This window comes from Pangasianodon hypophthalmus, chromosome 30 (assembly GCF_027358585.1).
Source record: "Pangasianodon hypophthalmus isolate fPanHyp1 chromosome 30, fPanHyp1.pri, whole genome shotgun sequence".
NCBI classification, from domain to species: Eukaryota; Metazoa; Chordata; class Actinopteri; order Siluriformes; family Pangasiidae; genus Pangasianodon; species Pangasianodon hypophthalmus.
In genome coordinates this window covers 3,655,681-3,670,124 of record NC_069739.1, presented here as the reverse complement: position 1 = coordinate 3,670,124, position 14,444 = coordinate 3,655,681, and the positions used below count along the sequence as shown (strand labels likewise).

Here is a 14,444-nt window from a genome sequence, read left to right as displayed (position 1 = left end):
TTTACTAGAGAATGCAGCAGTTTAATTTGCCTTCAAGTTCTCCCATATCACTCCACTGCCATGTTCCTCTGCTGGTTAGATACAAAACTCTGATTGTGGTCACAAAAATGGATCAGCCCCCTGCACCTTATGGGAACGATCAAATCTAACCTTAACCTCAAGCCCTTTGATCTACTTGTCTTAACTCACCACCCTTCAAAGCGGCACAAGGAAGAAAGGCAGTCAGTACTGAAGCAAGATGATGGAATAAATTTCCTTCAGCGTTCTTCAAGACTGGACTGAAGACCCCTCGATACACATTCGAGCAGATGCTAAGCGTACACGTTAAATTACTGTAGGTCACTCTGGATAAGAGCATTTTCTAAATGCCATCGAAGTAAGTGTGTCTTCATGAGAAGAGAAAAGTGAACGCCAAAACAACCGCAGGTTAGCTGTTAAACTGTTACGCTCGGATCCAAACACTCTGTAAACAGTTGTGAGTTTGTTTGGATGGATACGGCAGAGAGGAATACCGAAACCATCTGTGAAATCTGCGTACTCTCGTTCCAAACTTGGACGTGATACACAGCTTTGATTGGTATCAGCACACTCTCTCACACACACGCTACAATGTTTTAGGATGGGGTAACTCACGAAGTCCTGGTCGTGGTTGTTGGCGAAGAACAGCTGGAGGCGTGATGTCCAGTCCTCTCTGCGCCGGAGCATTCCAAACACACCCTTACTGCTGCACATGTAGCAGTTCCACGGGTCCTCGTTTATAGCAGCCTGTGCTGAGCCGGTACCAACCAGGAGATCTACACACTCCACGCAGAAGCACCTACACACACACACACATTGGGTTCACATCATGGTATAAGATGCATCACCAAGAAGTAAAATTAAAATGTGTTGCTTCATTGGAAAAACCACACTAATGTACCAGCCATTTTTATTTTCCTTCTTTTTTTTTTGGTCCCTATCACGTATGTACTAGTTATATTTTTGTCCCATGTGTGTTGCCATATTTCTGTTCAGTGCTGTTTTCTTTCCTTGACCTGCCTTTGCTACAGGCGTTTACTAATTTTGTGTACGAAACTAGCGCTGTGAAATATTTTTAAACATTTGCATTTAAATATTATTAGGTATAAAATTGGTGTTAAATATTATACTGCAATCAGACGAGAAAGCATTAAACGTTCATAACCAAATTATATCGTCATTTAATTTACTGTTTAGTTTTTAATTTTGTTTACAGGACTTCTATGCAATCCCAGGGTTTTTTTTTTTCCTAACACAAGCAAGTTGACTGCACACTTCTCGCAAAAAAAAAAAAAAATCAGCTATATAAAGATTTTCATTTGGTGACCGTGCAGCTGAATTGCGATGTGCATTTTTTTAATGTTCAATGTCGTTAAAATATATTAAACAGCACAGCTTCACACTGCAACACTTTACTGATCTGAATCAAAATCTCTGCCTCAAAACAACTTTTATTTCTTTTGTTTGCGCAAAATGTCAAGAGTTCTGCCTACATGCCATATATGGTTAAATATGGGCGTGACTTTATTTAAATGTAAACACTGGCATGCACAGGAACAGCGACTATGAATAATTGGTATTTATTAAGCTACTTCTTTTATACTTTTGCATATGATACACACATGAGGACCAGCCAAATGTCCCCACAAGGTCAAAACTGTTACATATTCCTAAGCTTGTGAGGACCAAGAGATAAAATCATGTCCACACACACACACACACACACACACACCTGCAGCAGTTGTTGTTCCCACACATAAGCACCTCTCTCCCCCCACAGCAGATGGTGCAATAGGACTGGTAGCCGTCATCGTCGTACTGATACGCACACTCCAGGAAGCAGTTCTGCACGCACCACAAACACTTCCTGAGTCACAAAGTCAGTCCAAGAAACAGCTACACTTGTAGAAATGTGTGTAATCTCCAAACTTTAACCATTAGAACTCAATAAGACATCAATAAACAAAAATTATTATTAAAAATTACTATTAGTGTCTATTGACTTGCCAATTAACTGTGTGGTGTGGATCCATTTGTTTCAGCATCCCTGAGAGTGTGTGTGTGTGTGTGTGTGTGTGTGTGTGTTGTACCTTGCAGCCCTGGCACATGGCTCCGATGAAGAGCGGATGTTCGAGTGACACGTTCAGACTTCCACATGATATACATATATCTGTGCACAAAGATGACATCAGCATGGCTTGAGATTTCCCAGAAACTTAAAAACTTTGCCAAGATGCATTGCAAAATTTCCTAAAAAGGCATTTGAAACGTTTTCTAAAATGACCAATCATTTTAGCATTTCTGGAACGTTTCCTAAAATGTCTGACTTTAGGGACATTTCTAGCATTCGAGATTTAGCTGATTTCTAGCATTCGAGATTTGACGCACGTAAACTCTGTCTAGCATGGCTCAAGAGGTCAAACGTGGAAAGAATGATGGGAAACTGTTGCTTACCTTCGATATTCCTGCACTTTTGACGTACCTCGTACAGCAGCCTCTCTGGAAAACAGAATTAATAGAATTTGTTTTTTTGGATCAGTGCCACGTTTTAGCAAAACAATTTCTGGAAGCTCAGAGAGGCTGGGACACTAAAAATAAATTTATTATGGTTTGTTTGAGGGCTTATTTTCATACTGCAGGCTTCTGTGATACAAATTTAGCAAAAATCAATATGATGATGATGTAAAATCTAAACAACTGACAAATGATATACTGTGCAGCTGGAGTGTGTGTGTGTGTGTGTGTGTGTCTGTATGTAATACCTCTGGTCCCTTCATCTATAATCTCTTTAATTTTAGGTTTCTCCAAACTGCTCTTCCTGGGCTTCTTGGCAGGTGGAGCTGTGTACGCTGCGGCTTCAGGCTCCACCCACATTTCAGGGTACACTTCGGTGTAGGGATTCCGCTCGGCTGAAACACACACACACACAGACACAACTCTGTAAGAAGCACACCTTTGACAGTATTTCCGTTTATTTAATAGTGGAAACACTATAGGGTAGTACAGCAGAGCTTAGTAGTATAGTCCTATATTAGAACAGTAGAGTGTAGAAGTATAGCAAGCGTGTACAGTAGTGTGTTACAGAGAATACTTCACTGCTCTTATGGTACAGCAGAGCAAATAACGGCAGTAAAAGGTTAGTACAACAGAGTATAGTACTGTAGTAAATGAGTAGTGAAGAACAGTAGAGTACATGTACAAGTTCAGCACACTACAGTGTAGTAGTACAGTAGGGGCAGCTGTACAGTAATATAGTCTAGTAGTATTGTGTAGTATACGGTAGCATACAGTAGTATAGTGTAATATACAGTAGAATAATGTAGTAGTATAGTGTAGTATACAGTAGTACAGTGTCATAATATAGTGTAGTATAGTGTAGTATACAGTAGTGCAGTGTAATAATAGTGTAGTATAGTGTAGTATACAGTAGTATACAGTAGTGCAGTGTAATAATAGTGTAGTATACAGTAGTATAGTGTAATAGTATAGTGTAGTATACAGTAGTATAGTGTAATAATATAGTGTAGTATAGTGTAGTATACAGTACTGCAGTGTAATATAGTGTAGTATACAGTAGTATACAGTAGTGCAGTGTAATAATATAGTGTAGTATAGTGTAGTATACAGTAGTGCAGTGTAATAGTATAGTATACAGTAGTACAGTGCAGTAGTATAGTGTAGTATACAGTAGTATAGTGTAGTATACAGTAGTGCAGTGTAATAGTATAGTGTAGTATACAGTAGTATAGTGTAATAATATAGTGTAGTATACAGTAGTACAGTGTAGTAGTATAGTGTAGTATACAGCACTGCAGTGTAATATAGTGTAGTATAGTGTAGTATAGTGTAGTATACAGTAGTATACAGTAGTGCAGTGTAATAATAGTGTAGTACAGTAGTATAGTGTAATAGTATAGTGTAGTATACAGTAGTATAGTGTAATAATATAGTGTAGTATAGTGTAGTATACAGTACTGCAGTGTAATATAGTGTAGTATACAGTAGTATACAGTAGTGCAGTGTAATAATATAGTGTAGTATAGTGTAGTATACAGTAGTGCAGTGTAATAGTATAGTATACAGTAGTACAGTGCAGTAGTATAGTGTAGTATACAGTAGTATAGTGTAATAATATAGTGTAGTATAGTGTAGTATACAGTAGTACAGTGTAGTAGTATAGTGTAGTATACAGTAGTGCAGTGCAATAATATAGTGTAGTATACAGTAGTGCAGTGTAATAGTATAGTGTAGTATACAGTTGTGCAGTGTAATAGTATAGTGTAGTATACAGTAGTACAGTGCAGTAGTATAGTGTAGTATACAGTAGTATAGTGTAGTATACAGTAGTGCAGTGTAATAGTATAGTGTAGTATACAGTAGTATAGTGTAATAATATAGTGTAGTATAGTGTAGTATACAGTAGTACAGTGTAGTAGTATAGTGTAGTATACAGTAGTGCAGTGTAATAATATAGTGTAGTATACAGTAGTGCAGTGTAATAATATAGTGTAGTATACAGTAAATAGAGTAATAGTATATTGTAGTATACAGTAGATAGAGTAATAGTATAGTGTACTATACAGTAGTATAGTGTAGTATACAGTAGTACAGTGTAATAATATAGTGTAGTATACAGTAGATAGAGTACTAGTATAGTGTACTATACTGTAGTATAGTGTAGTATACAGTAGTATAGTGTAATAATATAGTGTAGTATACAGTAGATAGAGTAATAGTATAGTGTAGTATAGTGTAGTATACAGTAGTAAGGTACCAGGTGGCGGCTCCAGGCCCTTGGCCCCAGAAGGTAGAAATCCTCCACTGGCCCACTCGATCATCTCTCTGGTCTGCAGCTCCACACTCTTCCCCGTGTCAGAGTCATCAGTTGACACACACACTGGGAACGGCTTCCCTGCCCGTGTACTGGCCGTCTACACACACACACACACACACACACACAAACACACACACACACCACACAATAGCCATGTTTCAATCCAAGCTGTGAATTTAACTTATGCAAAAAAATTGGAATATCACATAAAACATTTGCGAATAAAGCACCGTTTGTATCCAGTGTGTTCGAGAGGACATTACTGTCACTTCCGGGGAAAGTGGCGCAGAGTGTCAGTACAAATGGAAGTTGCTGCAACCGGGGAAGCCACTGAGGCTCTTTTTTTCCAATATTATAAACTACTTGCACTTCAGAGCGCGCAGAGGAAACGCTATCACAAACCTCATGTTATCTTGCGATTCGAGGCAGATGCCTATATTTGGGAACGGAGACATGTGAGACAGTTCTGGGAGGTAATTACACCAAGTCAGACTTTGGCTCAGGCATTTTCTGACCCACCGAGCCCCAGTTCCGAAATATAAAAACGCATCGCCATTGCGCTGTATAAGTTGGCCACATGCACTGAATGTCCAGTCACATGATTTGCTGAAGCAAAGTCACATGACTTTTTTGAAGCGCATCGAGGAATTTATTTGGCAAATGTGTTTCCATCGTAGTTTATGCACATGTCTTCTTATTAAATAAAAAAAAATTATCCACCTCAATTGAGCGTATAAGTTTTTATGCGAATTTTGGAAATTTTATTCGCGTCTGGTGTTTCCATCCAGCGGTTTTTAATGCGATATCTTAAAATTCACATAAAAAATACATGGATGGAAACATAGCCAATTTCAATGAAGAGCACAATACAAGAGTTTAAAGTTTGTTATATACGAAGGCAGGGAAGAGAATTAGCTTTTTACTCACTTGTAGCACCTCATAGATAGCTTTTCTGTACATGGGCTGTTTGCTGTAGGTAGGCTGATGAAAGGCAGTAGAAAATGAACTCAGGGGCAACAACTTTTCCACGCAGACCTGAGGAGAGGACGAGACAGGACTGTTAGTTAGTGTTTATCCAGATCAGTGTAGACGATATGGCCACTGAGCATTCCTGAGTTTCCGCGTGATATAGTCACTATAAAGGAACAATTCAGAAAAATATGCTAATTGAGCGACAGAAAGGGAACGCCCACCAAAATGAGCTGTTCACATGAATTGATACAATCTTCCATTCACTGTTATAGCCATATTAGCATGTGTATGGTTGCACCAGTACTTGAACCCATTTAGGCTATTGTCTTTAGAGCGTTGCTGTTTCTTGACAGTGGGAGGGAATTAGCCAGTTTACTATAAGACGATTGGTTGATTCGGTACAGGGGAAGGTACTGACAGTTTACTATCGTGTGATTGGCCAATTACTCAGAGTGTTATGGAATTTCTCACCACTGAGAATTTTCCATCTCCGAACCACATGACCCATCTGGTTCCCTCTGCAGCTCGACTGCGTCCCGTCATCCACCAGGAGACGATGCGGCCGGGCCACCAGGAGAAACCGCGCAGCTTCCCCCAGACCAGCTCCCCGATCCCGAAGCCACGCCCGTCCTTAAACAAAGAATTAGTATTTTAAAAAAAATCCTCACATAAGCACACAAACATTGAAAACATGGCTAATGGTCATGCTACACTTCTTACACGGTTACACCAATTACTGTGGGCTACAAGATTTTATTACAGAATCACTCTCCTGGCCAATTTCTTTCAATATTCAGAGCAATGCTACTGCTAGCCAACTACTCCTAGCCAATTATAATCACCTGTTAGAGAGACAGTTTAAAACAGTTCACCAACTTTTAGGCATTTTCAACAAGGTAATAGACGTTGTAGAGTAAAACAGGAAAGTTGGAATGTTACTTGCTCTTACATTTAACTGACTGCACTCATTGCTAGGTTTGCTTCTAATAACAAAATACATAAATAAATGCAGAATTTAAAGGTGTTCCCATCAACACAAACTTCAAGTGAAGTGTGAAAATATCGGCAAATAAAAAGTTCCATCAACTACTGTTCAACAAGATGTCTTCTTTTTACCCATCTTATACCAAAGTTAGCACAGAAATATACCCAGACGTACATCATACTCTTGCTCCGCCTCTGCTGATTTGCGCAGCTCTTTGGCACAGGCAACAGGGACAGGGGCAGGCTCTGGCGTTGTGGCGACCGTCGGCGAAGCGGGGTCCGTGTGCTGCTGCTGAGGGGGTGGAGTCTGTGGCGCAGGAGTGGGTGTGACACTGCTGACCTCTGGTTGCTCTTCGTTTCTCTGAATGTCATCTTCTGATTGGTCGGCCATGGTGTCGTTCATGAGTGGCATCAAGTGAGCCTTCTTCTCTTCCTGAAATTGCAGATGAATATGGATGAGTTTAACAAACACATACACACACACACAGTATGTGTTTACAAATACAATTATGTAAAGCTTAAAAAAATAACAGCACCTTTGAGGTTAAATAAATGAGTGAATGGGGGTATGTAAGGAATAATACACTTGGCGGCATGCTCTTGTAGGAAATTAATCCACGCCTGGGTGGTGTGATGAAGCAGCGTTAATGTTACCACCCTGAAGGTGATTATTTTCCAACTGCAGCATGTCCCAGAGCGTTTTATTCCTTTTATACTGCTGCAGTTTGACAATTTTTAATTTCTTAATTAATGATACTTCATACATTTTATCCATTTATAGATACATTTAATACAAGTTAGTTCCTGTTCTCACTTAGCAGCTATAAATGACAACAAATGACAGCTTTTAGTATTACTGAGAAACTGCAAAGTGCAACTTTCCTGTGTCTGAAATCGTACTGACTGTTACAAGTGCTGACACTGGAGACTCCTTCCAAAAATGTTAAATAAACATCTCCTTATCCGTCTATTAATAGCCTCAGATAATGTGAATGAACTGTTACTATAGAAACAATAACGTACACGAATGATCAGATTAATGTAAACCTGTGATCTGAATTACAGCTGGAACTACTGTCAGAGCCACATCCATCAAAGAATGTGGTGGGTGTGGCCTAATATTCTAATGAGCACACCTGATTGACAGTCGACTCGAGTACAAGAATGGTAACTGTTCATCATGTATATAAGTGCAGCCCGAGGTCAGTAAAGTGAAATGAGTTGAGACATGATCGTATTTTTAGCTCCACAACAAACCAGGACACAACACACAACAGGTTCAGTGAGTTCACACACACACACAGACACACACACACAGTGGAACAATGCAGTGCTGGGCTGACTGCAACTGGGATCCTGCCAGACACAGCAGCGGCAACACTGTTCCTGTTATACAATAGTAACGTGTTGTGTGAGTGTGTGTGTGTGTGTGTGTGTGTAAAAAAGAGAAACAGAAGGAGAGACACAGTGAGAATAAAACATGAAATAAAATATGAAATAAAACATGATATTCTCAAAGAGTAAAAGAAATATAATATGTGTGTGGACAGAATATAACATGCTCAAAGTGTATTAAAGGAGAAAAGAATAACAACTATATGTGTGTGTGTTAGAAGAGGGCTTTTAAATCTCTCTCTGAAAGCCTCAGCAGGGTAAATATTGATTTTTCAGCTTCAGTGGAAACATACGCTGCGTGTACAGGTGTTTACTGTCATCTGGGGACAAGTGTGTGTGTGTGCGCGCGCGTGTCTGTCTGTCTGTGTGTGTGTGTGTGTGTGTGTGCGCACGTGGGAAAACGTCCCAGTGCAAATGTAAAGGGTCTTCTGGTCTTGGGTTTTGTGTTATGAGAAGATGGGAGTATGACAGTGGCACTGATTTCTGATGTTTATAACCTGAGGGGGAAAAAAACTCGATTTCTGGATACTCTATAAAAAAAATACTCCAGCATTACAGGAATATGCCAGTATTTAAGCAACGCTCTAGTATTAAAGGAATACTCCCGTATTTAAGCAACGCTCTAGTATTAAAGGAATACTCCCGTATTTGAGCCATGCTCTAGTATTAAAGGAATACTCCAGTATTTAAGCAACGCTCTAGTATTAAAGGAATACTCCCATATTTGAGCAACACTCTAGTATTAAAGGAATACTCCCATATTTGAGCCACGCTCTAGTATTAAAGGAATACTTCCGTATTTAAGCAACGCTCTAGTATTAAAGGAATACTCCAGTATTTAAGCCACACTCTAGTATTAAAGGAATACTCCCGTATTTAAGCAACGCTCTAGTATTAAAGGAATACTCCCGTATTTAAGCAACGCTCTAGTATTAAAGGAATACTCCCGTATTTAAGCCACGCTCTAGTATTAAAGGAATACTCCAGTATTTAAGCAACGCTCTAGTATTAAAGGAATACTCCAGTATTTAAGCCACACTCTAGTATTAAAAGAATACTCCCGTATTTGAGCCACACTCTTGTAACAGTCACCGTCTGTCACAGTTATGTTCATGCTCATGTTATGTTCATATTAGCCACTAGGGGGACACATGTAGATCACCCTGTATTAAATAAAAACAGGAAGTAGTAGAATAAGTGCTAGGTTCTGTTTGGAGCTGCCTCATGGTTGCCTGTGTCCTACATCCTAATCCTGTTTGAAAAACCTTTATGTTTCCAGATCAAACCTCAAACCTCTTGTTTCATCACGTGGTGCAGAGGATGAGTATGAACCCCCTACTGATTTCACTGCTGGACCTTTTGTTACTCGAAGAGATCATTCACCATTAAAAGATCTCAAACACTTTCAGTGAACTTTACCTCAACTCAGATAATGACAACGACTCCGATGCTCAACTCAACATTTCTCTTCCTCCTCCTCCTCCAGATGACATAATTTCTGATTCCCGTCCTGCAGAGCAATTGGTTCATGACCTGACTGAGCAAGTCACGACTCTAGCAGGTGATGTACAAGCTTGCCTACAACAGTTAAGTCAATGCTGTTCACAAACTGAGATTACCAAGCTAGAAGGAAAATTGAATTACAAAATAGAAAGAGAACGTGAGAGAGTTAAGAAAAGCCTTGAGTTAAGCATTCAAGATTTGGGAAAGTCAATGGTCGACTGTCTGAAGAGGAGGGATGCACAAATTGATGCTAAGCTTAAAAGTCATGCCCCTGTCATGTCCACTCCAGTTTCTCCTCCATTGTTTACTCCAGCCTACCCTGCAAGGTCTCATCAAATGCCTATCTTACCAGACAGTGCGAATGATGTTGCATATCGGCCACCTGTAAAAGTTGAATTTCCCCAATTTGATTTTGATGACAACAATGATGCCGTCTCTTTTGTCGAACGGTGTGAAGAGTATTTTGCAATAAGACCTCTCACTGATTCCGAAATACTAGCATCCCTTACTTCTGTTCTAAAGGGTACAGCTAAAGATTGGTGGTTGGCTGAAAGAAGACGTGCTTACCTGGAAACAATTTAAACAAGATTTTTTGCATGCTTTCCTTACTGATGACTACGAAGCCGAAGCAGCTAAGCGTCTTTTGGAAAGGAAACAAGGTTCCAGAGAATCCATTCGTGACGTATTTTACCACTACTGAGCCCTTTGTCTAAGGTGGAAGAAGGAGATGAAGGAGAAAGAGATTGTTCAAGCCATTTTGAGAAATTGCAACCCCTGACTTGCAAGTCTATTGAGAGGGACTGTGAAGGAGGTGAGTGAGTTGGTGAGAATTGGCACACAGATCGAGAGAGACTTTGAAGAAGAAAAGAAATATTGGAGCCAGGTGAATGCTGACACACAGAAGCGGAAATCCCCAAGTGAACGAGTCCCTCATCCTAAGTCAAATCCTTCATCGACAAGCATTCTACAACCCATATCAAGTTTGTCAAATTTAAAAATTCTGCCCCTGCCCCTGCTGATCAGAGGAAGATACTTTCAAACCATGGTCGATACAGGAAGCTCGCTAACTCTGATACAAGAATCATGTTGGAGACAGCTGAGACGGAGTGAACAGTTAAGTTCAAGTCGCAGCCAAACTTTCAGGCAAGCAAATGATCAAGTGTTACCTGCAATAGGAGTTTGGCACTGTGAATGTGATCTGCAAAAAAGGAAGCATGACTTATTTGTCATGAAAGATGATAATCTCACTGTACCTGTTGTATTAGGTATGGATTTCCTGGTAACAACTGGAATTAATTTGAATTTTTACAATGCTCAGTATACTTTACCTGCCACTTCTATCTACCAAAAAGAAACATTTTCATACTTGTCCCCTCCTGCTACCGATGCACTGTTGTCTCTCTTCCTTGCTTTACCCATTCCAGAAGAATCACCAGAAACCCAGCAAGCTATTCATCAGCTATTCATGGCCACAAATGCTGACACATCCCCCAAATACCAGTCACAACTTCATCAATTACTCAAAGATTGGCCTACTGTCTGCATGAGTGATACTGGACACACCAGTGTAGTCAAGCATCGTATCATCACCACAGATGAGGTACCTGTCCGTAAGAGAGCCTTCCGTGTATCTCAAGAGAAACAAGACTTCATTGACCAAGAGATCAGGACAATGCTGGATAAGCAAAATATCTGACCTTCGTTTTCTTCTTGGGCTGCACCAGTGGTTCTAGTGCCAAAGAAGGTTGGTGGGTAGAGATTTTGTATTGATTTTCAGAGGTCTAAATGCAAAGACGTATCTTGACGGATATCCCATGAAACAGATACATGATATCCATGCATGGTGCTGCAGTCTTCAGTACCCTCGACCTCAAGAGTGGGTATTGGCAAGTTGAGATGGAACCCGAAAGCATCCATAAAACTGCTTTTGTAACACAGTCAGGGCTATATGAATTCCTTCGTCTACCTTTTGGCCTCAAAAACTCTGCAGCCTCATTTCAACGTCTCATGGAATTCGTGTTAAAGGATTTGAAAGAAAAATTTGCTTTGTGTACATTGATGACGTTGTGTACTCTAAGACTGAGATGGAGCATCTTAACCACCTGAAAGAAGTGTTGTACTGTTTGAACAAGGCAGGTCTAACCTTGAACCTTCAAAAATCCAATCTGATGCAAAAGTCTTTGAAGTTTCTTGGACATGTGATTTCAGCTGAGGGAATAAAGACAGACCAAGACAAGGTTGACTCTGTTGCCAACTTTCCTATACCTAAGTCACTGAAAGAAGTCCAACGATTTCAAGGCTTGGCGGGATGGTACCAGAGACTTATCCCTAAATTCTCAGAGAAAGCTGCATCACTACATGCCCTAAAAAACAAAGGAGCTACTTGGATGTGGACCGAGGAATGCCAGAATTCTTTTGAGTTGATTAAGAGTGAGTTGATCAACGCACCAATTTTAATTGCCCCTGATGCAAGTGACATTGGTATAGGAGCTGTCCTAACCCAAGATATTTGAAAGAGTGGAACATGTCCTCGCCTATGCTTCACGTCTTTTACGAGGAGCTGAAAAATCGTACTCTGTTTCGGAAAAGGAATGTTGTGCTGTGGTATGGGCAATAGAAAAATGGAGACCTTACCTGGAGGGATGACCATTTGAAGTGATCACCGATCATGCTGCTCTTACCTGGGTCTTCAACCATCCAAAACCCTCATCACGATTGATACGCTGGGGTATCCGACTCCAAGAGTTTGAATTCACTGTCAAGTACAGAAAAGAACAATGTAATATTGTTCCAGACACACTGTCCCGTAGTTTCCCTGAATCTTCATCACTCCAGATACTCACTCTTTCCGATTGAATGGTCAGACATCGCCAAAGCCCAACAAGAAGATGCAGAAATCCAAGGATTCATTGCTGAAGTTCAGTCAACCGCTGTTCCCAATCCCAATCGTATCCACTATGTTATGAAGAATGGTTTTCTCTTCAGAACCATATCTCGAGGACAGGAAGGAGCAAAACTTCAACTTGTCATCCCAACCTCTCTGAGAGCTGACTTTTTGAAATATTCTCACGACAACCCATTAAGTGGACATCTCAGCAGGCTCAAGACATTGTTGAGGCTGGTGGACATATGCTATTGGCCAACGATACGTTCTGACGTATGGAAGCTTTGCAAAGAATGCCAGGTATGTCAGAAGTACAAACCAACCGTTGTGAAGTTAGCTGGCTATATGCAGTCGACACCGATAGTGGAACCTGGGCATATGCTGGGGATTGACCTCATGGGACCATTCCCTAAAAGTCAGAAACAGAACGAACATCTCTTAGTAATTGTTGATTACTGCTCAAAATGGGTTGAGTTGTTGCCTCTGCGAGTGGCCAAAGCTCCACAAATTGCACGCATCCTGGTTGAAGAAATTTTCACCAGATGGGGGACTCCCATGTACCTGGTATCTGACCGAGGAACACAATTCACTTCTCAGCTCATCACTCTAGTCTGCAAGCAGTGGAATGTCGTCCAAAAAATTGCCACTACTGCCCACCCCCAAACCAACATAACCGAACGAATTAATCGAACGCTCAAGACAATGATCGCCTCCTACCTGCAAGACCATCATCGACGTTAGGACAAGTGGTTAGCAGAGTTCAGGTTTGCTATCAACACGGCATGGCAAGAGAGTACTGGATTTACCCCAGCTGAAGTCATGCTTGGTCGTAAATTGAAGGGTCCTCTGGAAAGAGCCATCCCAAAGCCATTTGTCCCAGATAGCCTAGGCTATCCTATACTGGAAAAGTCCAAAGAGCTATTCCAAACTGTGCAAAGGAATGCTGAGCGAGCCCAGAGCAAACAACGCCAATATTACAACTTACGAAGACGACAAGTTCACTTCCAAGTTGGATATTTGGTGTGGGTTCGTATGCATCCTCTGTCACGTGCTGATGAAGGTTTTATGGCTAAACTTGCAGCCAAATGGAAAGGTCCTGCCAAAGTGGTTAAGTGTCTTGGTCCTGTTAATTACTCTGTATCTTTTATTGATCAGGCTGAACATGAAGATTCTTTTCATGTACAGAATTTAAAATCTTATTTTGGCACTGTAGAAAAAGTTTTCAAATGAGGGGACGGATATGTAACAGTCACCGTCTGTCACAGTTATGTTCATGCTCATGTTATGTTCATATTAGCCACTAGGGGGACGCGTGTAGATCACCCTGTATTAAATTAAACAGGAAGTAGTAGAGTAAGTGCTAGGTTCTGTTTGGAGCTGCCTCATGGTTGCCTGTGTCCTACATCCTAAACCTGTTTGAGAAACCTTTATGTTTCCAGCTCAAACGTAAGTTTAATGATTGTATCCATTGTTTTGGTGAACTTAAATGGAGTTTGCTTAGTTTAATTAAGTTTATTTACTGTTTATTTACTAAAAACAGGAAGTAGTAGAGTAAGTGCAAGGTTCTGTTTGGAGCTGCCTCATGGTTGCCTGTGTCCTTCATCCTAATCCTGTTTGAGATCAAGTACTGGGGCTACCTCTTTGTGTTTATGGGCAATTGCCTTACTATATTGCTGAAGCAACTCCATTGGTGCATTTGGAGTAAAACCTTCATGCCAAACAGACATCCAAGTTTAGGACATTATCACCAGCCTTCATAACTCTGCTCATCTACAGATAGGACTGGTTTCCTTTATTTTATGAACTGTTTATGATCTCAACCTGCAGTGGACTGTGCTGGCCATTTCAATTCCT

The 14,444-nt window shown here is 40.5% G+C and overlaps 1 protein-coding gene across 6 annotated transcripts in view; it reads right to left on the bottom strand.

Moving 5' to 3' along the window:
- dnmt3aa (DNA (cytosine-5-)-methyltransferase 3 alpha a) overlaps positions 1-14,444 on the bottom strand; it is an 83,770-nt gene that overhangs the window by 13,949 nt on the left and 55,377 nt on the right. For all 6 annotated transcript variants that reach the window (XM_053231771.1, XM_053231773.1, XM_053231772.1 and 3 more), the window contains 9 exons: positions 6,984-7,241; positions 6,296-6,454; positions 5,780-5,887; positions 4,793-4,949; positions 2,781-2,927; positions 2,473-2,517; positions 2,109-2,188; positions 1,751-1,863; positions 634-817 (listed from right to left, as the gene is read on the bottom strand). In XM_053231771.1, coding sequence (XP_053087746.1) covers positions 634-817; positions 1,751-1,863; positions 2,109-2,188; positions 2,473-2,517; positions 2,781-2,927; positions 4,793-4,949; positions 5,780-5,887; positions 6,296-6,454; positions 6,984-7,241 — 1,251 coding nt within the window. The remainder of the gene's footprint in view (positions 1-633; positions 818-1,750; positions 1,864-2,108; positions 2,189-2,472; positions 2,518-2,780; positions 2,928-4,792; positions 4,950-5,779; positions 5,888-6,295; positions 6,455-6,983; positions 7,242-14,444) is intronic.